Source organism: Capra hircus, chromosome 22 (genome assembly GCF_001704415.2).
Source record: "Capra hircus breed San Clemente chromosome 22, ASM170441v1, whole genome shotgun sequence".
Lineage (NCBI taxonomy): Eukaryota > Metazoa > Chordata > Mammalia > Artiodactyla > Bovidae > Capra > Capra hircus.
Window position 1 is genome coordinate 10,944,926 of NC_030829.1, and position 26,207 is coordinate 10,971,132.

Below are 26,207 nucleotides of genomic sequence, written 5' to 3' on the forward strand. Positions count from 1 at the left end.
TTATAAGATATTGGATATGATTTCCTGTGCTATACAGTAGGACCTTGTTTGGTTTATATATAGTGCTGTGTATATGTTAATCCTGGACTTCCTAATTTATCCCTTCCCTGCCTTTCCCTTTGGTACCATAAGTTTTGTTTTCTATGCCCGTGAATCTGCTTCTGTTTTGTCAATTAGTTCATTTGTATCATTTTTTTAGATTCCATGTAAAAGTGATACCATGTGCTATTTATCTGACTTCACTTAGTATGATCATCTCCAGTTGCATCCATGTTGCTGCAAATGGCATTGTTTCATTCATTTTTTTTTTGGCTTGCTGCTGCTGCTAAGTCACTTCAGTCATGTCCGACTCTGTGCGACCCCATAGACGGGCAGCCCACCAGTCTCCCCTGTCCCTGAGACTTTCCAGGCAAGAATACTGGAGTGGGTTGCCATTTCCTTCTCCAATGCATGAAAGTGAAAAGTGAAAGTGAAGTCGCTTAGTTGTGTCTGACTCTTCACGACCCCATGGACTGCAGCCTACCAGGCTCCTCCATCCACGGGATTTTTCCAGGCATGAGTACTAGAGTGGGATGCCATTGCCTTCTCCGTTGCTTCTTTGTTTGTTTGTTTTTTGGCTTAGTAATATTCTATTATCCATGTATGCCTTCTTTATCCATTTTCCCATCCATGGACATTTAGGTTGCTTCCATGTCTTGGCTGTGTACACTTATAATGAAAGGAAATGCTAAATTTTAGTGAGAGGTTAATAAAAATAAAAATGTACATATTTTTCTCCAAATTCAGACCCCCTGAATTCTCTTCTAGGTTAAGAACCTCTGCTTTGTGATATAATTTTGGTTGAAAGTATAAAACCAACAAAAATCTATGATTTATGTAACATGCAGTAATAAATCATCGGCTGTTCAGGGCCAGTTCCCAGCCCTTTTCTTTGGGCACTGTGCCTTCTATAAAACACGATGCCTCATGTACAGGAGACAAAGATGCTTCATGAACAGCTCTAAAAAAGGAAAGAAAAGAAAAAAAACAGATTTGCCTTGAGGAGGCCTAGCGCTGATCTGTGTCTTTAATTCATGGAGTGCTAGCTCTTGTTTTTCTGAGAATGAATAAAAGAAAGGCAAAGTAAAACCGTGAGGTGCAAGTAATGGAGAATAATGGTCAACATGATGGTCTGCGTGTAATTCCCACTCTTCTCCCCTGATGACTCAGATCTGCTTGTGTTTTGGTCACACATGAGCTCTGGGTCATCCCTCGCACTTTATTCAGCTTTTCTCACCTCTTTAACGAGATTGTAACCAACAAATTCAGTGTGGAATTGATTACAAGGTCTCCTGCATCTGGTTCCCCAGAAGCAGAAGCCAAAATGGGAATTTCTGCCAGAGATGTACTGGAAGCATGCATGTGTCCAACTCTCTGTGGCCCCCTGGACTGTAGCCTGCCAGGCTCGTCTGTCCCTGGGATCCTCCAGGCAAGAATAATGGACTGGGTTGCCATTTCCTTCTCCATAGTATCTTCCTGATCCAGGGACTGAACTCACGTCTCCTACGTCTTCTGTATTGACAGGCAGGTTCTTAACCACTGAGGCACCTGGGAAGCCTGTGCTGGAAGAGTGCTCCCAGAAGTGAGGGAAACAGGATGGGGCAGGGAAAAAGGTGGGTTAAGGATGTGGTCTCACAAGAAGTCCAGCCTCAGCCTGGTCCCATGAGAGAGCTCTGGGGTATGAATCACTACTTCCAGAACTTACCCACCCGGAGGCCAGCTGTCAGACCACTGCGCCAGCCAGCCAGTGGAATGGGGCACATACTAGTTTTCTATGCTACAGAAAATGTTGCAAATTCAGTAGTTTAATACAAAATCCATTTATTATTTCTCAGTTTCCATAAGTAGTCTGAGCACGGTCCAGCTGGTCCCCAGTCAGCCCCTCAGGTGTCAGTCAGGTCACATCTGAGGTTGGAGTCTTCTTCTAGGCTTTTGTGGCTGGTGCCAGAATTCATGCCCTTGCAGCTGTGGAGCCCACAGCTGCTTGCTTCTTCACCGTCGGCAGGAAGAGCATCTCCTGCCTCCAGCCTCTTAGCTCAGGGAAGAACTAAGCCCTCCATTAAAGGAGGCCCACCCAGATCATCTCCTTTTTGATCAATTCACATTCAACTGATTGGAGACCTTCTTTACATCCACATAATCCTTTCACCATTGCAATAGAATGTAAGTAACATAGTCATGGGAATGACCCGTGTCCTGTTTATCCTTCCCACACTGGATGGGAGGGGCATGTTGGGGGTCATCTTAGGATTCTGCCTATCCCAGGGCATCCCCTGAAGGCATCTCTGGAGGAGGAGGGTCCCATCAGTCAAGGACAGTCCTCCTGAGAAGACTGTAGGTGCAATTCAATGCCTATATAGCAGCTGCGGGAGGGGGTGCACCAATGGATAGAGGGCATCTGGGCAGGGCACTGAGGGCATCTGCTCTGTATGGGAATCTCCTGACCTCTATAGTGGATGGAATGGAAACTCCTTGGTAGAAACCACTTGCCTCAATTGTAATCCACGCTTCATGGTGGACATGCCTTAACATAAGAAGATGCAGAATGCTTTCTGACATGATGCTTTAAAACAGTGATTATTTTTTTAACACTATCAGGCCCAACTAAACACATACCCCTTTTTATAATAAATACTTAATAATATCACTACAGTCATTAAAAGATAGGGAGCAGTCAAGGCCTGATATGGAATGAGCTGCCTTGGGAGTCTTATTTCCACCCCTTGTCCTGTTTGATGTCACATTTTTGTTGGCAAGATAGGCCTGAGGACACAGAGTCTGAACAAGGAGGATTTGTGACCTGCCAACCAGCATCTCCTGGGAGCACTCAGGGCCTAACTGGTCACTATTGAGACTTTTTGCAGTGACCACAATCTGCCTTCTGTGCCCCATTTTTCTCCCAGGAAGAGGCTTGGATTCACAGGACTCACAGGGCTGTGGGCATCAGAGACCTCCCTGGCCACAGCCTCTCTCTCTGATCCCTGCCACATTTAGTCTGGTGGTGCAGGATGAAGCGGGATGCTGGCACTGTGATCTGGCTCTGCCAAGCGGTTGAAGGTGAGATGTTGAGCGAGCAGGGACTCTTGTCTCTCCCTCCCTCCTAGTCCATATTTTATTTTTACATTGTGCACATGTATATAAGTATGTATTTCTGCTGCCACAAGTTTTTGTAACCCTAGTTACTGTGTGAGGTCAGTTTCCCTGGATGGAGAGCTTGAGAGAGGGATTTCCTTGCACAGGATTTATTATTGGGGAGCAGGATGAGGCTGGAGAAGTTCATCAAGCTTGTGACATCAGCTGGAGAGCAGCCTCAGCTTGATCACATGGGAAGCTCTGGGCCATGAAATGCACCGCAGAGTTGTCCCGCCTTGAGGCAAGAGATAACCTCTTTTTTACCCCCATGCCAGTCAGTCATTGCCAGTGAGGCTGGGAAGGGGGCATAAGAACTCCTAAGTGAGGTGGCTCTCGTTTAACCAAGGATGTTTCTCCATAAGAGGAAGTTGGGAGCTGATGGCAACCAACTTGCAGCTTGGGGTGGGGGCACTGGCCCCGCTGAAGTCCCATCCTCCTCTCTTTCCATCCTGTTGGTCCTTCAGATCACCTCTGGGCTTCTTACCTTAAAGCTTGCTTTAAAAACTGTTAACAGTCCCCACTACACATGGAGTGATGGACCTTCACCTCATTTCTGAGGTCCTGCCAACCAGTTCCCTGCTGCCTTCCCTCCCTGCCCTTCACCCTGTGGTCTTGCCCCACACCCCTTTGTCAAGTGGTGATGGTGATGGTGATGATGCCGTAGATACAGTGAGCTCTTCCTGTTACCAGGAGCTCTCCATGGTGCTTGGCATCTGTAGTCTTTCATCTTCTCAACAGTCATGCAAGGTTTTCCTGCCCAAGCTGTTTTACATCTGAGGAAACAGGTTTGGAAGGATTAAGTTACGTGAGCAGCGTCACACAGTTTGTAAGAGATGGAGCTGGGACTCCTCCCTTAGACCCACGACTGTCGATGTTAAAGTCCTTGCTCTCCACCTTGTCTGCGGCCTCTGTTCCTCGACACACAGTTGTCTGTTAGACCTCCACATCATCCCCACCAACTGATTCCCATTCCCCCATCAGCCTGCTGAACATCTCATCATCTTCTCTCTGAGGATTCTTGACACTCCCACTCTTGCACCTTTCGGGGTCGGAGGCAGTTCCCTCTCATGAAATTCCCACACTTCCTGTCCAGGCACCTTTTTGCTCACACAGTCCTGCATGCCTCCTCTCTGCTGCCCCACACCTCACTGGTACCTGGGGCAGGTACACAGCAGCCAGGTGTTGGCTGCAAGCAACCTAGTTGATGTTTTTTCCACTAGAGAGACGACTACAATGTCGGTCCACTCAGCCCTCCACTCCTGCCTGCACACTCCTATCATCCCAACCCTGACCTAAGTGTCCTGTCCTGGCTGCGCCTTAGCACAGTATTGTCAAGAGACCCAGGGAGTTCAAGGCAGAGCTGAAATCTGGTTCCTGTAGCTGCGGTTACCACTGTGAGCCAGCCCCACATCACCTCCCTCCGCACATGGCTTACACTGTAACGACAGCTTTCCAGGTAGGGACTGAGGAGGAATAATATTCTCAACAAATCTATTATTTGATGCTGTTAATAAGATGCACCCCCACTTTAGAAACTTTAAATAGTAGGCTGAGGGAAGGCCTTTGATTTAGGGAAAGACAGCAGTAGAAGACAGAAAATAATTAACTGCCAAACTGCGTCCTCAGGACCCTGGAGGACTGAGGTCAGAGGACTGGCGTCCTCAAGAAAGTCCCGTGGAAGTGGCAGCCGTGGTCTGGGCCATGGAGGGTGGAACCTGTTCCGTGGGGATAAGAGTACTGCAGACATGAAGTCAGCAGAGCTGAGGCATAGGTGGGGGCTGCAGTCGGGCCTGAGCAGATGCACTTAGCACGGTTGTGTCCTCTTACCCGAAAGCTTGCTTTATCAGGTCAAGGTGCAGAGAGGAGTTTCCAGGATTTTCACCTGCTTGCTGAGCCAAGTCAGTACTCCCTCCCCCTTCCCACTTCTCCTTCACTATTGACGCCAGGGGGTCTCAGGGCATTTCTGTCCCAGCGTGAGGATTGAGGCTGACATGCCAGCTGGATGAAGGGCTTGTGGCTGAGGGTTGTGGAGCAGGAAGGCCTGCCTAAAGACTCTGGCCATATTTCTTTTGCTGGTAACACTGGGAGTCTTTTCTTCTGTGTTAGTTACATAGTTAATTAATGTTTGTTGCTCAGTTGTGTCTGACTCTTTGAGACCCCATGGACTTCTAGGACCCCACCAGGCTTCTCTGTCCATGGACTTCTCATATTCACCTCCAGATATTTTTATCGGAGCCACCTTGGAGGTTTGAAGATGGGTGATAGGAAGAGAAAATTAAAACAAGAAGGGAGGAACATTAGATTCTAAGACAGCATTCCATTTCCTCTGGAGGACACAAAAGCTAGATAATCTCCAGGCTGGGCCAGTTCCATGTGGTATCACTTAGCTGTCAAGTGATACATGGTGTTATCTATGGTATAATTAACATGTCTCTTTGCAAAGAACGTTCTACAAGGATGTGTCATGCTCTTAGAAAATCGTTTCCAAAGTCAAAAGTTCTAATCTCCCATTAGCATGTTTTGGGAATAAATGCAGAAAAAAATCCCAAAACATATAAACATACAAGTTGATTAAATAAGCAATCCCCACTTAGGCACACATACTGTCAAATATAAAAACAAACCTTTTCAAGTATTCAAGGAGATATTATTTTATCTTTGAAGAGGAAAAAGCATCAATGGGGTCATGTGGTTTTCATAGATAAACAGAATAATTTATGCAAATATGTTACTTAAAGAGTAATGAATGCTTTCATGCCCTTCCTGGGCACTGATGCTTACCAGGGGATCATACATTTCAGGCTGATAATGATATCCATTTCCATATGATATTACATATAAAGTAGTGTGTGCATGCGTGCTCAGTTGCTTGAGTCATGCTTTTGTGACCCTATGGACTGTAGCGCACCAGGCTCCTCTGTCCAGGCAATTCCCCAGGCAAGAATACTGGAGTTCTTTGCCAAGCCAGGGGATCTTCCAGACTTAGGGATTGAACCCACGTCTTCTACGTCTCCTGCATTGTCAGGCAGGTTCTTCACCACTAGCACCACCTGGGAAGACCAAAGTTGTATGTAGTCAGAATTAAAATCTCTAATCCTGTCAAGAAACTTACAGAATTTTCTTCCTTGGTATTAATTTAAATTTTCGTTTGTTTATTTTTAAATTTATAGAACTCTAAATGAAACCACGTGTGGCCTTAGCTTGTTCCCTAGTGAAATGGGTCCTGGAGACATGCACTGTTCATTTTGCAGCAGGGTGGTTTTCACAGATTTTTTTATCAAAATTGCCATTTAAAAGATTGTGGTAAAAATAACAGTCAGTTCAGTTCAGTTCAGTCGCTCATCATGTCCGACTCTTTGTGACCCTATGAATTGCAGCACGCCAGGCCTCCCTGTCCATCACCAACTCCCGGAGCTCACTCAAACTCACATCCATTGAGTCAGTCATGCCATCCAGCCATCTCATCCTCTGTCGTCCCCTGCTCCTCCTGCCCCCAACCCCTCCCAGCATTAGTCTTTTCCAATGAGTCAACTCTTCGCATGAGGTGGCCAAAGTACTGGAGTTTCAGCTTTAGCATCATTCCTTCCAAAGAAATCCCAGGGTTGATCTCCTTCAGAATGGACTGGTTGGATCTCCTTGCAGTCCAAGGGACTCTCAAGAGTCTTCTCCAACACCACAGTTCCAAAGCATCAATTCTTTAGCACTCAGCCTTCTTCACAGTCCAACTCTCACATCCATACATGACTACTGGAAAAACCATAGCCTTGACTAGACGGACCTTAGTCGGCAAAGTAATGTCTCTGCTTTTCAATATGCTATCTAGGTTGGTCATAATTTTTCTTCCAAGGAGTAAGCATCTTTTAATTTCATGGCTGCAATCACCATCTGCAGTGATTTTGGAGCCCCAAAAAATAAAGTCTGACACTGTTTCCACTGTTTCCCCATCTACTTCCCATGAAGTGATGGGACTAGATGCCATGATCTTCGTTTTCTGAATGTTGAGCTTTAAGCCAACTTTTTCACTCTCTTCTTTCACTTTCATCAAGAGGCTTTTTAGCTCCTCTTCACTTTCTGCCATAAGGGTGGTGTCATCTGCATATCTGAGGTGATTGAGATTTCTCCTGGCAATCTTGATTCCAGCCTGTGCTTCTTCCAGCCCAGCGTTTCTCATGATGTACTCTGCATATAAGTTAAATAAGCAGGGTGACAATATACAGCCTTGACGTACTCCTTTTCCTATTTGGAACCAGTTTTTTGTTCCATGTCCAGTTTTAACTGTTGCTTCCTGACCTGCATACAGGTTTCTCAAGAGGCAGGTCAGGTGGTCTGGTACTCCCATCTCTTTCAGAATTTTCCACAGTTTCTTGTGATCCACACAGCCAAAGGCTTTGGCATAGTCAATAAAGCAGAAATAGATGTTTTTCTGGAACTCTCTTGCTTTTTCCATGATCCAGCGGATGTTAGCAATTTGATCTCTGGTTCCTCTGCCTTTTCTAAAACCAGCTTGAACATCTGGAAGTTCACGGTTCATGTATTGCTGAAGCCTGGCTTGGAGAATTTTGGGCATGACCTTACTAGCATGTGAGATGAGTGCAATTGTGTGGTAGTTTGAGCATTCTTTGGCATTGCCTTTCTTTGGGATTGGAATGAAAACTGACCTTTTCCAGTCCTGTGGCCATTGCTGAGGTTTCCAAATTTGCTGACATATTGAGTGCAGCACTTTCACAGCATCATCTTTTAGGATTTGAAATAGCTCAACTGGAATTCCATCACCTCCACTAGCTTTGTTCATAGTGATGCTTTCTAAGGCCCACTTGACTTCACATTCCAGGATGCCTGGCTCTAGGTGAGTGATCATACCATTGTGATTATCTGGGTCTAGAAGATCTTTTTTGTATAGTTCTTCTGTGTATTCTTGCCACCTCTTCTTAATGTCTTCTGCTTCTGTTGGGTCCACACCATTTCTGACCTTTATCGAGCCCATCTTTGCATGAAATGTTCCCTTGGTATCTCCTTTAGACAGGTTTATATGTGTATGTGTGTGTTGTCTGGCTTTTCTAGTTGTTCTCAGTGGGATGGTAGATCTTCGACAAGTCCCTCTATTAGTATTATCATTAGAAATGCAAAAATCCTCGGTTACTTTTAGAGGAATCTTTAAGCTCATGACAGTTCTAAGCTGTCCTATAACACTTTAACTACCATTCTCATAGTTATGATTATTGAGATAACAGAAAAGGCCTCAAGACTTCTCATTTCTCTGCCTGCCGGCAAGGTAATCATAGACAGTGGAGTTGGGAGTGCAGTAATAGAGTTGGGTATAGAGCAGAGGAATTTTGAGAAAGGATATAGGAGGGAGTGGACAAAAAGATCCTGTTTGGAAAAAGAAAAATACTGAGGCCTTTAAAACAAAAACAAAAACCCATAAAGGGTTTTTCCCAAACCAAATATCTGGCTTAATGCTAGCTGCTTATTTGTTGACCTTCTCTGTTATTTGCAAATTGAAAGTAAAACCAACCCTCCCTGTTTTCATTTAGTCTACTACTGTAGCTGCTAGTTAGCTAAGGAGGATAAAAACCCTTTATTTCTTGGAGAAAAGCAGTGTGAGGTCAGTTTCTAGTTCACCTGGCTGGTCAAGAGGTGTGTGGTGCTTGAGTCCTATTTGCATTGGGTCATGGCATGGCTTGGAATAGAGTCCCCCAGACAGTGGTGCGTATCTTCCGTCAGCCAGGTAAATGGGAGCTTTGACGCTCATACTCCGTTCCGCGAGTAAAGGAGACAGAAGACTTTGGGACTTCTGACTCTCACAATAGCCTAGATGCCCTAGGATAATAGGGCAGAGGGTCCTCTCCTCTGGCAGGATCTTTGCGTGGCTGGCCCCTGCCAGTCAGAAGTATACCCTGGTGGGGTACACTTCGATTTCTTCTGAGTTACTTCAATTTCATTTTCAGAGCAAGGTCATGAATGACAAGGAAAAGCTTGAACGACAAGGAAGAGCTCCCCATGAAGGAATGGGGGTCCTCAATCACGTTTCCTTAGGGGTCTCTCTTGCTGTTGTCAGCAGACTCTCCTGGGCCCTGTGGTGCTTTCTCAGGGCCCCAACACAACAGCTCTGTGTGTGAGGTGTGCCAAGGGAGAAGAAAGGTGTAATTCAAGGGAGAGCAAAGCCCATCCCTGGGAGGATAAGTGGACAAGCTCACAGTGTAGACAGAAGGTCTGTAGTGAGTTTGGATGGGCCAGTGATGGGGAGGCTGGAACAGGGGAACAAGTTTGTGGAAGAGAAAGGAAACCTGGGGTTTTAGGCCCAAATCAATGTATTCTGGGAGATGCTTTGTGGAGTTGGCATCTGGAGGTGAGAAGAGGATTTCTGTGTTGTAACAAAACTCAGTAGGTTCACTGCTGAATGACTTAGACACCCATTCCCTCTCCTGGTTCCCTGTGGTGATGAGAGGCTGCCAGGTCCACCGGGGGGCATCTTCCATGGGTTCTCTCTCATCCCCCACCTCTCCTCACCAAACTCCAGTCATCTCCCTCCGCTGCTTCCTGTCCCCCTGCTGTGTCCTGGCTTGGTCCTCTTCCCAGGTGGTGCATGTGTTGGTGCGTGCTAAGTCGCTTCAGTCACATATGACTCTTTGCGACCCTATGGGCCGTAGCCCACCAGGCTCCTCTGTCCATGGGATTCTCCAGGCAAGAATACTGGAGTGGGTTGCCATGCCCTTCTCCAGGGGATCTTCCCCACCCAGGGATGGAGCCCAGGTCTTGTATGTCTCCTACATTGGCAGGCAGGTTCTTTACCACTAGCACCACTTGGGAAGCCCTTCCAGGTGGTACTTACTAGTGGGAGAGGATCCGCCTGCCAGTGCAGGCGTCGAGAAGTAAAGAGATGCAGGTTTGATCACTGGGTCAGGAATATGCCCTCGACTAGGAAATAGCAACCCACTCCAGTATCCTTGCCTGGAAATTCCATGGTCAGAGGAGCCTGGCAGGATACTGTCCAAGGGGTCACGAAGAGTCTGATGCAACTGTGGTGACTTAGCCTACACGTTTTTCCCCAGGGCCCCTGTTTATAGTGAGCTCAGCAGACCTATACCCATCAGTCCACTTCCATGCTACACCCTGAGGGATCTTTCAATAGCATAGCCTCCTTGCTGGCCTCCTTACCTCCAGTCTCACCCCGTCCATCCAAGAAACCAGAGGGATTTTTCTGTAACACAGCCTCTTGCATCACCTTACCTGCCTGCCAGCTCTGCCTAGAGTTTAGATCGAAATCAACACACCCTGTAAGTCCCCCTGACATCTGATCCCTGCTTTAGCCGTCTCTCCTCCCACCTGCCCACAAGCCTGATCTTCCCACCTTTGCAGAACACATGTAATCCACTGGATGGCTGTGGCCTCTCCCCCTGCTGTGTGTACCGGTCATGCCTGCTCTCTGGCTGATGTCTGTCTGTCTTCTGACTGAGTCCAGGAGCACCTCCTCTGAAGCCCAACAGCCCTTAGTCCAGATTGGGTACCCTGTTTGTGTTCCCAAAGCCGCCTCTATCCCAGCGTGTGTTGTACTAGGTCATCACTGCCTGCCTGTTGCCTTCAAGGTCTGTTTCCCTGGGGCCCAGCACGTTGCCTGGTATAAAGTAAGCACCCAATAAATTTTGAATTGCACATATGTCAAGTTCCCTATAAAAACCTCAGCCGCTGCAAAATCTGCCACCAGTCTGAGGTTTCTTTTCCATGCAGCCTTCTTCAGTTTTCAGAACAGGAGACTACAGTAGATTTTTACCAGGAAGGAGGTGGACTGTTGGCTTTTGGTCTGTCAGAATAAGTGTGTATTCAGCTTGGGTAGTTTCAGTGTGTCGTGGTGAATATTTTCAAGCAGTAAAAAAATTTCAGCGATTAGGGTCTGCGCCCAAACCATAAACCTCCGTCTACATCCTAAGGGGTCCCTTCACTTCAGTGCGGTGCTGAGCTGAGGGAAGCTGCGCAAAGGAAGCCATGAACTGGTGCTGCCGCCTTTCCTTTGCGGCTCAGATAAAACAAAGCACAGTGTGGGCAAGAAGGGCTGTCCTTTTGGGAGTGCCGACTCATTTCTATTTGCCATGCCCTCCCCTGCCTCCACCCGCAGCTCAGTGTGAGGTAGGACCCTTCTGCCCAGAGCTTTTGGGACACGTCATAAGAACGTGTTTCGCAAACATCTTAGTTACAACTGACTCATGCGATCAGAGCCACAGCACAGCATCTGTACCCCTAGATGTCATAGTTCATCACACATAGCTGTGCCTCAGCTAAGGCTTTTTTCCATGTTGGTCATGGCTTGGGTGGCTGCACATTTAGAAATAGCCCTCATGTAAAGTCCATGTTGATTAGTTATTTGTCGTCTATTCACATTCTTCCTGGAATGAAGAATGTCTTTCTTGCCCTGTGTCCCCCTAAGTAGTTAAGTAATATTTCAGGATGAGGTCAGAACAATTGGGATGATTTTTAAACAGCATTTGACAGACTTCAAGGAAAGCAGTTTTGCTTCTGGTTCTAAGAATGAGTCCAATTCTGTCACTTACTGGTTTAGGGGTGGAGCACAATTTATTTGAGCTCTGGGGCCTCTGTTTATCTCATCTGTAAAATGGGGGCAACACAGTCTACCAGCTCAGGTGTTGTGTGGATTAAGTAAAAGGATGTCTGTGGGAGAGGTTGGCTCAGTTTCTGGAATACATGTGGTAGCCAGGAAACATTCAGTGACTTCTGCCTCCCCTAACCCCATCCTCCGTTCCTCCCACAAGAATAGCATCAAATAGTATCGTGTAGTAACTGACTTCTTTTGACATGAAGGATTTAAATGCAGAACCTTAAGGCAGTCACCCTTAAAGAAACACTGGAGCATTTATCTGTGAAAACATTAATGCTGCACTCATTCACTGTTCTCTCCACCCAGACTTTAAATTCTATTTTGGAGAGTCAGTCAGTAGGCACCTGGATCCCAGGTAGGTGTTTTGCTCCCGGAAAGGACATGAGCATTAAAGATCTGCTCCTAAAATCTGAAATTTGAGAGAATTTTCTGGAAGTATCTTACCCAAAGGCTCACCTATCACTCGCCTGAAAAGTCCTGTGTTTTTTTTTTTCTCAGCTGATTGCTTTTTTGAGCAGAGATATGCCACCTGCTGGTCACTCAGACTCCCATCCCCAAAGTGATTTGCCCCTCACGCCCCGCATGCAGCAGCCCCATCTGCTTCCCCTCCCACGCCACTCTGGCCCAGCTGCCATCTCTTCCCCTGGGCTGCTGTGGGAGATTTTCTATGTCTCTAAACATGCTCTGCTCCACATACATACCCCCATGGAACTCCCTGGAAACACAGGGTTCTGTGCCCCAGTGAACCTGGGGCCACCCTTCTCTTTCTGGGCGGCAGTTGCTGTAAAACATACAATAAACAAAAGACTCAGACCCCTCTGTTTAACCTGGTGCCCAACCCCCCAGCTTGTTCAATCACAGACCCTTTCATTTAACCCCCTCCTGGGGAACTGAGGCTCACAGACCTGTCTTGGAGAATGCCGCTACCAAACGGTCAGATGGACTGCCGTTCATTCACGTATTTAAGCAGCTCTGAGTCCAAATGCTGGTGGGTAAGGACCTCTGTGAAAAAAAAAAAAAAAGAAAAACTCTGTTAAAAAAGGTTGGGGGTGGGTAGCTCTATGTGCTAACCTGGAACCACCTCCAAGGTACATGCTGAGTGAGGAAAGCAAAGTGCAGCCATCAGTTACCTAAACGTGCTTAGACTGGACAGATGCCCTGAAACCGATAGGCATGTCTGCCTCTGGAGGGGCCGCTGGGTATCCAGGGGGGTGGGGTGGGGTATGAGCCAGCTCCTCACTGTGTGCCTCTTGGGAACTTTAAAACTTTCTACTGTTTTGAACACTGCACTCGCCTGCTTCCAACTCTGCCAGACTTTATACAGAGTGTAGTTTGAAGTCCTTGGCTCTGCTTGAGGCTTTGGGGTTGGGTGGCCTCTGCCCTCCCACCTAGCGCCTCTCACTCCTGCTTGTCTGCCAGCTCCTGCCATCTTTCCTTGATAGATGCAGGCAGTGGAGACATGGCTCTTTGGTGCTACTTCTCAGATTTGCCCTGCTCCCCTTGGAAGCCCATCTTCCATAGCAAGTGCTGGCCAGGGATGCAGGGAAACTAATGCTTTACTCCTGCCTCACTCTCTAACTCGTGAGCCTGGGGGAGCCAGAGTCCCAGGGAGGCAGTGGAGCAGACTGGAGCAGAAAGCCCAGGAACTCCAGGATTGAGCTGATGTGACTCAGAGTCCTTATTAGCCTTGTGGCCTGGGGAACTTGTGCCTTCATCTTCCTTTTATTATACAATGGAGGGGAGTAAGCCCAGCTCTCATGCTTTGGGTGTGTGGCTTACCTCTCAAGAACACCTTGCACGGTGCCTGGCATCTTGTCGGTGCTCATTGGGACCATCAGCCTATCACTCCCCTGGCTCTTGAAGTCCTAGGATCTGAACAAAAGAATACAGGCCTGACGTCAGACTTCACCCCTAGCTCCAAGGAGCCCATCGCTGGGAAGCCATCAGGCCCCGGTGTCTGCAGGTCCCCTGCCTTAACACACAATCTGTATTTATCTCAACTTAGAAGAGCTTTGATGATCAAAACACCATGGATTGGAAGGGTTAGTGCTGTGAGTACAGATGCTCGCCAGCCCGCCAACTAGCTTATAAGAATATTTGGAAGATGACTAAGGTAATGTCTTCCACATGCTAAAGAGACCATAATTTCGCACCACGCAAGGTAGAGTGGGAAAACCCCCGCTCATTAGCGGAGTGACCTTGGACAAGACAGTCACTGCCCTTGGCCTCATTACCTCATCTTAAAATATGAAAGCAATAAAATCCAGCCTCACAAGGGTGGTTTGTGAGGCTCACATGGGGCGGTCCGTGAGGACGGTCTTTGTAAACTGTTGAAATGCTCTGCACATGTCAGCAGCGCCCGCCGTTCACGTGCTTTGTGTTTATTGTTTCAGCGGAGAGTACAGGACGTCATCAGCCCCATCGTGTTCGAGGCCGCCTACAGCCTGGGTGAGCATGTGACGGGAGAGGAGGAGAAGGAGCTGCCAGCCCTGACCCCCGTGCTTCGCTGGAAAAAGGGACAAAAGATTGCCCAGAAGAATCAGGTACCTGAAACTCGTGATTGGGACCCCAGGTGGCAGGTGTACGTGCACAATAACAGCCCTGGTGGCATGGGAGCCCGAGGCTGGGCACACCCCCTCCTGGGCCTCCCTTTCCCAATCTGCAAAATGATGAAATGTGTGATTTGGGGGTTTGTGTCTAATAACCATGCGATTGAAACTCATTGAGGCTATTCCCAAACAATTAGAAAATGATGATCCCTTTGAGGTCATGAACTGGCTGCTTGGTCTCTGCACTTGCATCCTTTTCCTGCAGTATTTCCAGAGCTCAGATCAGTACCTAGTGAGTGCTCTACATACATGCTTTATTGATGGGACTGTGAGTGGGTGATGAAGCAAGAACTTCCTCTTGTTAGAATCGGTGATTGAGTTGAGAAAGCTCAGCTCAGTTGTCTTTGGAAGGCAAAGCACCATGAGTGCAGGCTGTCGCCATCCTCCCCGAGCTCAGCAGATTCTGGGCTGTGCTGCTGTGTGGAGGAGCTACAGGGCCACGTGGGATGCAGGCTGTACAAGGCCATACAGAGTAGGAGTGAGCCGTGAGCTAACACCACGTAGCAGCACTGGCCTGTCTGCCCCAAGCAATCTGGAAGATGTGCGTGCGGACTCTCTTGCAGGAAATATGCACGAAATCTGCGATCCCAGGTCTGAGTCTAAATCTTTCTCTAACACTCAAGATCATCACAGATCCAGGACCTGGGGAAGGTCAGACAAAACTGTTTTTAGGCTAAACCAGACTCCTGGATGGGGTGGGGACAAAGCTGTGGAAACTCTCACCAGCCCCACCCTTCACAGTTCTGACTGCTCTGAGCTTGTGGGAAAACGAGCAGATCATGACCCACGCCTTGCAGATGAGAGTTTTCAATAGAACCTTAGAGAAGAGTTTGGAGTTCGAGATGTAAGATTTTTACCAAGATGTCCCCATTTTCTCTGAAAGTCTGTCCCGTGTGGTCTTGGGTCAGGTTCCCCAGAAGCAGTGCCTGAAACAGGGGTTTGGGAGCACTTGATCTAATGAGTCGGTGTTCTTAGAGAAATCTGTAAGGAAAGGGAAGGGGATGAGCAAGGATGTGCTCTCGGGCAAAGTCTAGCCTTGGCCTGAGGCTGGGAGCTCTGGAGCATAAATTACACCAAAGAGCCATCCTCTCCTTGAGGGAAGGGGCTGATCCTTTGTACCCCTTATTAGTCAGCCGTTGGCTGACTATGGGGGTGGAACTATGGGGGATTGTATGACTGACTATGGGGGATTGTAACCATCCTTGAAGAAGACTCCCTCTAGCTATGGACAATTCTCCCAAAATTAGAGAGACTTTTTTTTTTTTAAGGACTCACCAACTTGCAAGCAGGATAAACCTAAAGTATCCCAGGTACATCATTTTGAAATGTCACTACACCTAAGACATAAGGAAAATTCTTAATGCTTCCATGACAAAGAATACAGGATGGTTATAGTGGGGAATATATGTCCACTCACAACATAATTAGAGTCACGCTAAGTAATCCATTAGACTTCTTATTAGTAAGATTGGAAGCTAACGTACGTGAAATAAGGGCTTCAAAGCTCTGAGAAAAGGTGATTTTAAAACTAGGGTTTCATACTTAGCCCAAAAGTCAAGTATGAGGTTGAAATCAAGTCATTATTCAGACAAGCAACTACCCAGAAAGTTTACATCGCTGGTAACCTTTCCAAGGAAGTTACCTAACATGCACTCAAGGAAAAAGGGTGACAACTAGGAGCAAAAAGTTGAATGTGAGAACAAACTCTTAGAAGTCCAATGATAAGAAATTCCAGGATTACAGTTGTACAGCATGTCTAAAAAACAGTTGATCAGTTTAGAGCAAGGGATTAATGAACTTTGAGAAGAATGAAGCCAGCCATAGATAGAATGATAAGAAAGCAGCAATAATCAGGATACAGTGTAGATAGAATGTATGTTTTCTATGGATGCAAAAAATGAAGGCAATCAAAAACTCCCAGAAAAGTAAAAATATGGCTAATATGTCATGGTTCAATATAAAACATAACATGGTAGGATGTGAAGCCAGTGGAACAGTATGTGGACGAGAAGGATCTTAATACTAGAAACATTGCCCCTTAAGTAAAAGTTGAGTTTTCTGGTAGTTTAACTTTGTTACCCGTGTAGAGGAGGATTTGCAATCATGACATTTGTCTTGGCTCTGCTGTGGACAGTAATCATGAGGCCATAATAGTAGCACTGTTCATTGGTGTTCAGTATTTACCATCAAACCCAAATCAGAGCTATGGTTATAGTGCCTAGTATACATATCATTAAATTTTACTGCATAGAGTTTAATATAGGACAACAGAAGTTGTTTTAATATCTTAATGTTTTAAATTAGTGAGGCAAAGATATTGTAAAACCTGATGAAACAGTAAAAAGCTGTTTATTACTTAAAATTTCAAAGGTTACCCAGGTCGGTAAAGGATCTCAAAATGGCTGGACGGAAACTTGCTCTAAAAACCATTGACTGGGTAGCTTTCAGGGAGATCATCTCCCAAAGCTGGAAGGCTGTGACTAACTCCTTGAAGTCCTGGAACGAGACCCTCACTTCCAGGTTGGCTACTCTGCCTGAGAAGCCATCTGCCATCGACTGGGCTTACTCCAAGGCCAACGTGGTAAAACCTGGCTTGATGGATGACTTTGAGAAGAAGTTTAATGCCCTGAACGTTCCTATACCAGAGGATAAATATACTGCCCAGGTGGATGCTGAAGAAAAAGAAGATGTGAAAAGTTGTGCTGAGTTTTTGTCTCTTTCAAAGACCAGGATTCAGGAATATGAGAAAGAGCTGGAGAAGATGAGGAACATAATTCCATTTGAGCAGATGACCATTGAGAACTTGAATGATGTCTTCCCAGAAACCAAATTAGACAAGAAGAAGTCCCCTACTGGCCTCACAAGCCAATTGAGAGCTTATAAGCTCAAGTCTGGGAGAAAGCTCTGGCCCTCGAATTACAAACTCTGGACATTAAAAATGATTACATAGTAAAAAAGAATCACAAAGGTTACCAGTAGAGCAGTGCTTCTTAAAGTGTGGCCACCCAACCAGCACTTTCAGCCTCCCTTGGGATAATGTCAGAAAAGAAAATTCTTGGGTCCCACTCCTGACCCTTTGAATTAGAAACTCATGGGGTGGATCCCAGAAATGTTAGTTTTAACAAACTGATTAGGTGAGTCTGATGCAGTTAACATTTGAGACAGTAGAAGAGCTAAGAGTAACTATCTATCTACCTGTCAAAACTAGGAAGGTGAATGGTAGGAGGGGACCTTTATGTAGGTGAGTTCAATTCTTATCTATCATGGAAGGAATTCAGTGAAATAATGTCTAAATCTGATAAATTAAGAAGAAATAGGACTGATACTACTTATTTTCTAGGAATTTTCTAATATTTTCTAGGGAAATGGAAATAACCATCCAAAGAAACATAAAGGGACATAACCACAATGGGTAATAGTGGTTCCTCCTGAGAGGAAGACTCAGTATAGAGAGGTGTGGGGTAGAAGGTTATTATTTTAACCATGTGATTCTTTGGTTGAAAATAAAGTGAAATTAAAATATTGTCCTTAGATTGAGAAGATTGTCTAGGAGCCTGAGAAAAAAATTGGGGAGAGTGATCCTTGCTTTACTCCTTCCATATATATATATATATATATATACATAAGATAATTTAATGATCTTCCTCCATGTGTCTTCCAGATGTTGGCTCAGTTTAAGGGGGAGAAAAATTCTGAGAGCTAGGCCCACTGTGTGAAGCAGAGCTGTTTTTTAACTTGTGTTTATGTGAGAGGTCCACAAAGAGCATCTGACCTCTTTCACAGGAAGGAATAAGCTCATTGGAGGAATAAGCTCACTGGAGGAATAAACTTCATTTTGCCAGATAACATTAAAATGTAAATGCCATAGTCTCTTCAACCAAAAGGCACCAAACCCACGTTGGTGCACAGGATTGCACAATGGAGCAGGTTAAATTATGCTAATCTTTTAGAGTCAAGAGTCTTCCCCCATTGATGGCCTAGTTCAGGTGGAATAGCTGCACAGACAGTGCATATAACATGCAGTCAGTGACTAAAGCATGTTAAGTCCAGGCTTACTGATGGATCCCAGGCTTTTGGCAGAGAGTAGAACTGAGTGAGGCGGCAGGAGGCCAGGCCTTCCCTCTGCAGGGTGAAGAACAGTCTTGGGAGAAAATGGCCTCCAGGGTAGGTGCTAGGCTGTCTGAGTGAATAGTGGGGTTGCCACCAACGCTGAGGATGGATTGGGATTCTGGGCATTCAGGGGATATTGGCGCTCTACCCTGAAAACCTCTGTAGGACATACAGCCTATTGAGTGCATTTTTCCACCTTAAAATTATAAGGAAAGCAGAGACCTGCCTGTCTGTCTCCTCAAGAAATATTTGATATAAAAGTAACAACAAGTGTTTTATCCATTAGTCAGAAGGGTATTTAAAAGAACTATAAATCTAAGAGCAGTTCAGTTAATTGAATGTCTGCTACATGTAAGACCTGGATAAAAAGATAAATGAAACTTTGCTATACTTGTAGACTTAGAGACTATAAGAATAACATATACAGAACAGAAAGCCAGATTCAGACTAACGTGTGTGAATTTCACTCTGAGACCTCTTCAGCTGAAGATGCTCCAACTCAATGGACATAAATTTGAGCAAACTCCTAGAGATAGTGGAGAACAGAGGAGCCTGGCATGCTACAGTCTATGGGGTCACAAAGAGTTGGACATGACTAAGAGTCTGAACAACCACTCTGCAGAAGGGAGAATTGGAGGGAGACTCATGGAGGAAGTAGGGTTTGGATACTTGGGAGTGGAGAGGTTTGACTAACAGAGAAGGGACTGGTGGATGCTAATGGTCTTCCATGTGGCTGAAGTGAGGGGAAGGAGATGGGCCTTCAGGGCTGGAGGTACAGTCAGACAAGCTAAGGCTACCTGGTTACTGACCAGGGAGTTGGACCTGATTGGTCTTGTAGGGAACAGGAGACGATCACATCTTCTTGAGACAGTCCGCTTGGGCGGGGGTGGGGGGTAGGGTGGGGAGGGCCACTAAGGAGCTCTCACAGCGGCCCCAGCAGCCCCTTCTTGCAGGTCAGTTCATAAAGGTCCTGTCTGATATACTCATAGTTCCTAGAGGGTCTCCCCTGCTGAAAGAAGGTGGAACAGGCCTGGGAAGCCTGCTGGCCTGTGTGCTGGGAAAGAAGCAAGACTATCACTGGGGCCCTTATGTTTCCCCTCCAGGTGAGCATACTAGTGGCGATGACAGAGGCCCTCGTTTCACACCCTGTACACAGAGTAGAGCTTTGGAAATGATAACTGCTCTCAGGTTTCCTCAGGAGGACCCCAAAGGGACCTGCTGGGAGCTGGGCTTCCAGGCCACCCACTGTAGTAGACAGAATGGACCCTAAAGATGCCCATACCCTCATTCCTGGAATCTGTGAATATGATGCATTACATGGCAAAGGGACTTGGCCGGTATAACTAAGGTTATGGGCTTTACACTAGGGAGGGTATTCTGGAATATCCAGCCAGGCCTGATCTTTCTCCACCTGGAGGAAGGAGGAAGGTGGTAGAACAGAAGGTCAGAAAGATCTGAAGCTGGAGAAGAACTTAACCTGTCATTGCTGGCTTTGAAGATGGAGGAGCAACTTGACAAGGAATGCAGACAACCTTGAGAGGCCGGGAGAGGCTCCCTGATGAGTGTCAGCTGGGAAATGGGGACCTCAGTCCTACAACCATGGGGAAATGAATTCTTCCAATAACCCGAATAAGCCTGGAAGCAGATTCTCCCCCAGAGCCTCTAGATAAGGACCCAAATTAGGTGACACTTTGATTGTGGCTGTTGATCCCCAATACCTAGCACTGCCTGACTCACAGAGGTTGCTCAGTAAACCTGTCTCAGTGAAGAGAGCCCTTCTGAGGGAGCACAAGGCTGGGTCCTCCTGTGGGGTTTGGCCGTCATATCAGAATGTCTCCACTACAGATTCAGCAAAGCTCTATATATGCTCTGTGAACTCTCTAAGAATTCCTCCCAGGCAGGAGAACCTGGTGTGTGATTTAGGACGATTTTCCTACACCACAACAAATTTGTGCATGTGTGAGTATATTTTTTTTTCAAAGACCAAGATGAAGGAGACATGGCCATGGTAAAACCAAAGGCATTGGCTGTGTTAAGAATACGCACTTTGTCATCTTTCAAGGGAAAGGTGAGCTGTTTTACTCTAATATTAACATATTGCTATGTCAAAGCCATAAACTCTGACCCTCCATTGTGCTGGAAACCATCACCATCTGGACCTCCCACCCCAGCCCCTCAATGCCAGGATGTATTGGGTGCCAGCACTGTGCCCATGAAGACTCACTGTTCGTTCAACCTGGACATTAGGTAATGCTTTCCTAGCTGAGGTGCCTAACTGGCTTCAAATGCCATTATTTGCAGCTAGGAGGTTTATTTTCATTATCATATACAAAGTCTCTGCAGAAGAAAGGAAAGTTGAGAGACTGGCAGGGAGGAGAGAACAGAGGAACTTCCAGACATCAGAGCTGGACAGGTATCAGCGACCATCCAGCCTGGGGCACACACCTGGATTCAGGGGAGCAGACTGGCCCAGTGGAGGAGGAGAAGGTATGTTAGAGGAGGAGGTGTCCACCTTCCTCCCTGTTTCAGCCAGATTAATCCTACTTTTATAGGCATCATCTGTTTGGCATCAGCTTCTGGCCAACCTTTTCAGAAAGAGCACCATGATGAAATGTGTGGGGAACCATCTAGTTTCGGGTACATGTGAGGAGAACAAGTGCGTAGTTAGCGTCACTGATCGGGGTGTCTGGCTGTGTCTGCAGCTCACACTTCCCGGACAGGGTTAATCCAAAGAGCAGAGGAGAGGACACGCCTCCTGTCAAAGGCCAGGCTGTATTTGCAGTCACCTGCTGAATTTTTACAGCTGCTTCTTCAATGTTAGATTTTAGCTTTGCAATTTTTTTAAAATGGGGGGATTCATTTCATTCTTTGTTTTATTCTCTTTAATATTCAAAGAAGATTTAGTATTTGTCCTTATCAAACTCTTGTAAAAATTGAAGAGAGAGGAACACTTCCTAACTCATTTTATGAGGCCAGAATTACCCTAATCTGAAACCAGATAAAAACAGCACACAAAAAAGAAAACGGTAGCCCAATATCTCTGATGAACGTAGATGTAAAAATATTCAACAAAATATTAGCAAACTGAATTATGACCGTTATCTTTGCAGTTTCTGGAATGGGTATGTTCTGGTCCTCTAAAACTCTTTTCAGAAGAAAATACTGGCTTCCCCCAAATCTTTAGCCTGTAAAGATTTCTTCTGTATTGTCCTGCCTTATTGAAAACCTCCTCCACAAGCATGTGGAGTGCATGTGTAAACAAGCGAGGGTGCACGTCCAGTGGACAGTCTCTAACTGGGGAAGAAATCCTAGCACCTTTCTCCTTATCTTCTGAGATGACTCAGGGAATCAAAGGCCAGACTCTTGCTGCTTGAACTGATACCTGGGGCCCATTCAGGTGAGTTTCCTGCAGACAGGGGAGGAATCTTCTCCAGCTTGAAGCCATCTTTCTCGTTCCTAAATGCCTGACTACCTCTGACTCAGTGGCTTTTAGAACCTGGCTAGCATAGTCTTCCTTTCCTCTGACAGCACCAGCCCTTTTCCTTGAAATCACTGGTTCTGTTTCCTGCATCTTGTGACTAATTAACAGTAACTTTCTTAAAAAAAACAAAAAACAAAAAACATAGAACTCAAATGATTCCAGGGTAAAAATCAAGGCAAAGAAATTCTGGCCCTTCAAAAAGAGAAGAAGTCTTCCCAGGTGTCACTAGTGGTAAAGAATGCACCTGCCAATGCAGGAGACGCAGGTTCGATCCCTGGGTTGGGAAGATTCCCTGGAGAAGGGCACAGCAACCCACTCTAGTGTTCTTGCCTGGAGAATCCCAGGGGCCACAGTACATGGAGTTGCAAAGAGTCGGACATGACTGAAGTGACTTAGCGCGCACGCGCGCACACACACACACACACACACACACACACACACACACACACACAGAAGAAGAAAAGAAAGATATTCTGGTCCTGGGGAAGGGGGGAGTAGGAGATCCCTAGAGAAGAGTTGACACTGAGGTTGTAGAGGGACATGAAATGTGGTGTGGAAAAGGCCTCCCAGTCCCAGGCGACCTGGAAAGGGCACTGGGAAGGTCCAGAGGCCAGATGCAGGCCCAGGTGGGCAGGATCTCTCTGAGCAGCTCCACTGTCCACCCAGTTATCACAGAGTTTGAACTAGATCATCAAAATGTTGCCTTCAGGCAGCAGGGGTTGTTCTTCCAACCATAGGGCCATGACATAAACCAAAGGGTTCCCAAAGAGAGAAGCATTTATTCCGTCCAGGTTTTCCACAGAGTAATTAGAGATACCAAGGGAACATTTCATGCAAAGATGGGCTTGATAAAGGACAGAAATGGTGTGGACCCAACAGAAGCAGAAGACATTAAGAAGAGGTGGCAAGAATACACAGAAGAACTGTACAAAAAAGATCTTCAAGACCAAGATAATCACGATGGTGTGATCACTCATCTAGAGCCAGACATCCTGGAATGTGAAGTCAAATTGGCCTTAGAAAGCATCACTATGAACAAAACTAGTAGAGGTGATGGAATTCCAGTTGAGCTATTTCAAATCCTGAAAGATGATGCTGTGAAAGTGCTGTACTCAATATGCCAGCAAATTTGGAAACCTCAGCAATGGCCACAGGACTGGAAAAGGTCAGTTTTCATTCCAATCCCAAAGAAAGGCAATGCCAAAAAATGCTCAAACTACTTACTGCACAATTGCACTCATCTCACACGCTAGTAAAGTAAAACTCAAAATTCTCCAAGTCAGGCTTCAGCAATACATGAACCATGAACTTCCAGATGTTCAAGCTGGTTTTAGAAAAGGCAGAGGAACCAGAAGTCAAATTGCCAACATCTGCTGGATCATGGAAAAAGCAAGAGAGTTCCAGAAAAACATCTATTTCTGTTTTATTGACTATGCCAAAGCCTTGACTGTGTGGATCACAAGAAACTGTGGAAAATTCTGAAAGAGATGGGAATACCAGACCACCTGACCTGCCTCTTGAGAAACCTATATACAGGTCAGGAAGCAACAGTTAGAACTGGACATGGAACAACAGACTGGTTCCAAATAGGAAAAGGAGTACGTCAAGGCTGTATATTGTCACCCTGCTTATTTAACTTCTGTGCAGAGTACATCATGAGAAACACTGGGCTGGAAGAAGCACAAGCTGGAATCAAGATTGCCAGGAGAAATATCAATAACCTCAGATATGCAGATGACACCACCCTTATGGCAGAAAGTGAAGAGGAACTAAAAAGCCTCTGGATGAAAGTGAAAGAGGAGAGTGAAAAAGATGGCTTAAAGCTCAACATTCAGAAAACTAAGATCATGGCATCTGGTCCCATCACTTCATGGGAGATAGATGGGGAAACAGTGTCAGACTTTATTTTTGGGGGCTCCAAAATCACTGCAGATGGTGACTGCAGCCATGAAATGAAAAGATGCTTGCTCCTTGGAAGGAAAGTTATAACCAAACTAGATAGCATATTGAAAAGCAGAGACATTACTTTGCCGACTAAGGTGCGTCTAGTCAAGGCTATGGTTTTTCCTGTGGTCATGTATGGATGTGAGAGTTGGATTATGAAGAAAGCTGAGCACTAAAGAATTGATGCTTTGGAACTGTGGTGTTGGAGAAGACTCTTGAGAGTCCCTTGGCCTGCAAGGAGATCCAACCAGTCCATTCTGATGGAGATCAGCCCTCGGATTTCTTTGGAAGGAATGATGCTAAAGCTGAAACTCCAGTACTTTGGCCACCTCATGCGAAGAGTTGACTCATTGGAAAAGACTCTGATGCTGGGAGGGATTGGGGGCAGGAGGAGAAGGGGATGACAGAGGATGAGATGGCTGGATGGCATGACTGACTCAATGGACGTGAGTCTGAGTGAACTCCAGGAGTTGGTGATGGACAGGAAGGCCTGGCGTGCTGCGATACATGGGGTTGGAAAGAGTCGGACATGACTGAGCAACTGAACTGAACTGAGGGGGTGTGGAGGTAGGCAGGGGGCATGAAGCAAAATCTGTACCATATTTGTTGTTTAGAGGGAGACCAACAGGACTCCTCCCATGATTTCAAAATCTGAAAGGACAAGTTATATAGATCCTGAGATAGAAAGAATTTCTCAACTTTAATTTTATAAAGTATTTGTCTTTATTTTTGTGGACATGCTATTCTTTGGAAAGCAAGTCTGTCTACATGACCTGCTTTTAAATACCAAGCTAAGTCATTTGGGTACAGGACTCAATAGAGATGAAATTCCTGGGACCACCCTGAGCTCTTAAATGTGTCACATTAAGGACAACTTTCCCTGGAGGAGGAAATGGCAACCCACTCCAGTATTCTTGCCTGGATAATCCCGTGGACAGAGGAGCCTAATGGGCTATAGTCCATGGGATTGCAAAGAGGCAGACATGACTGAGCAACTAACACTTTCTTTCACTTTCAAGGATGACTTTGGATTCTGGAAAAAGCATTAAAACAGAATTGGGAAAGAGAAACCTCTTACACTCAGGTCATGGCATTTGCATATACACGCATGTTTAATACTGTGCTAGGTGCTGGGGGCTGCAGCTGTGAGTTACGTATAGCTGGGACCTCTGGGAACTTATGTGGGACAATGAGAGGAACTACAGCTCAGAAATATCCCTCCTGTTGTCCAGGCAGAGATCCTCTGCAAAGTCAGATTTCTCATCAGGAAATGTCTCACTCATTTTAGCTTACAAATAGCCTTGGGGTGGGATTTGAAAAGCATTAATTCCCACGCAATCCAATTGTCCTATTTTCTCAGGTCTCAGCATGGGACTTGGTTGCCATAACAACCCTATAAACAGTGTCTAGCCTATGTCAATGATCGTATATATTTTAAAGCTAATATCACCAACTCCAAGAAACTGATCCTCCTCTGAACGTGACAGCTGGAATAGACTAAGAATCTTACTTCCTGTTAGATCAGAAGGGAATTTTTTTTTTCCCAGTGCAGATTCTGGTGAGAGAAAAGGAGCCCTACAAGGCTTAAGCAGCTGGGAGACCTGCTACTTTAACCAGGGCAGCCACTGAGCCATCACACGCATCCAAGGTTGTTTAGGACTTGGTGGCCATAGCTTTGTGAGAAAAACACAGCTAGCTTCAGCCTCTGTGCTCTGGTTCAGAGCAAAATGTAACCTGAACTGAATTCATTGTGTTCAACCCCCACCTCCTCCATGACCTAAAGGGAACGAAGAAACAAGTATCCAAATGTTCTAGAACAATAATGGGCAAGCTACACTCTGCTGGCCAAATCCAGCCTGTCTTTTTTTTTTTTACTTTACAATATTGTATTGGTTTTGCCATATATCAACATGAATCCACCTTGGGTGTACATGTGTTCCCAATCCTGAACCCCCCTCCCACCTCCCTCCCAGTGCACCAGCCCCAAGCATCCTGTATCCTGCATCAAACCTAGACTGGCGATTCATTTCTTATATGATGTTATACACGTTTCAATGCCATTCTCCCATCATCCCACCCTCTGTTTTTATAAATAAAGTTTTATTGAGACACATCCATGGCCATTTCTTTAAATATGTCTGCTTTTGCTTTAGCAACAGACCTGAACAGTTGTAGCTGAGACCACATGGCTCACTAGGTTGAAAATATTCACTATCTGGCCCATTACAGAAAAATCTGGCAACCTTCCTCTAAAAGAAGAACAGTAAGGACTGGGGGAGAA

The 26,207-nt window shown here is 45.9% G+C and overlaps 1 protein-coding gene and 1 pseudogene across 2 annotated transcripts in view; both read left to right on the forward strand.

Moving 5' to 3' along the window:
• Window positions 1-26,207, forward strand: part of ITGA9 (integrin subunit alpha 9) — a 366,775-nt gene that overhangs the window by 164,169 nt on the left and 176,399 nt on the right. Inside the window, exon 16 of the mRNA XM_018067208.1 lies at window positions 14,176-14,325. Within this exon, the coding sequence (XP_017922697.1) occupies window positions 14,176-14,325 (150 nt within the window). The remainder of the gene's footprint in view (window positions 1-14,175; window positions 14,326-26,207) is intronic.
• Window positions 16,751-17,289, forward strand: LOC102183920 (annotated as a pseudogene). Its single transcript, XR_001297076.2, has one exon. The product of XR_001297076.2 is annotated as an ATP synthase subunit d, mitochondrial pseudogene (transcript).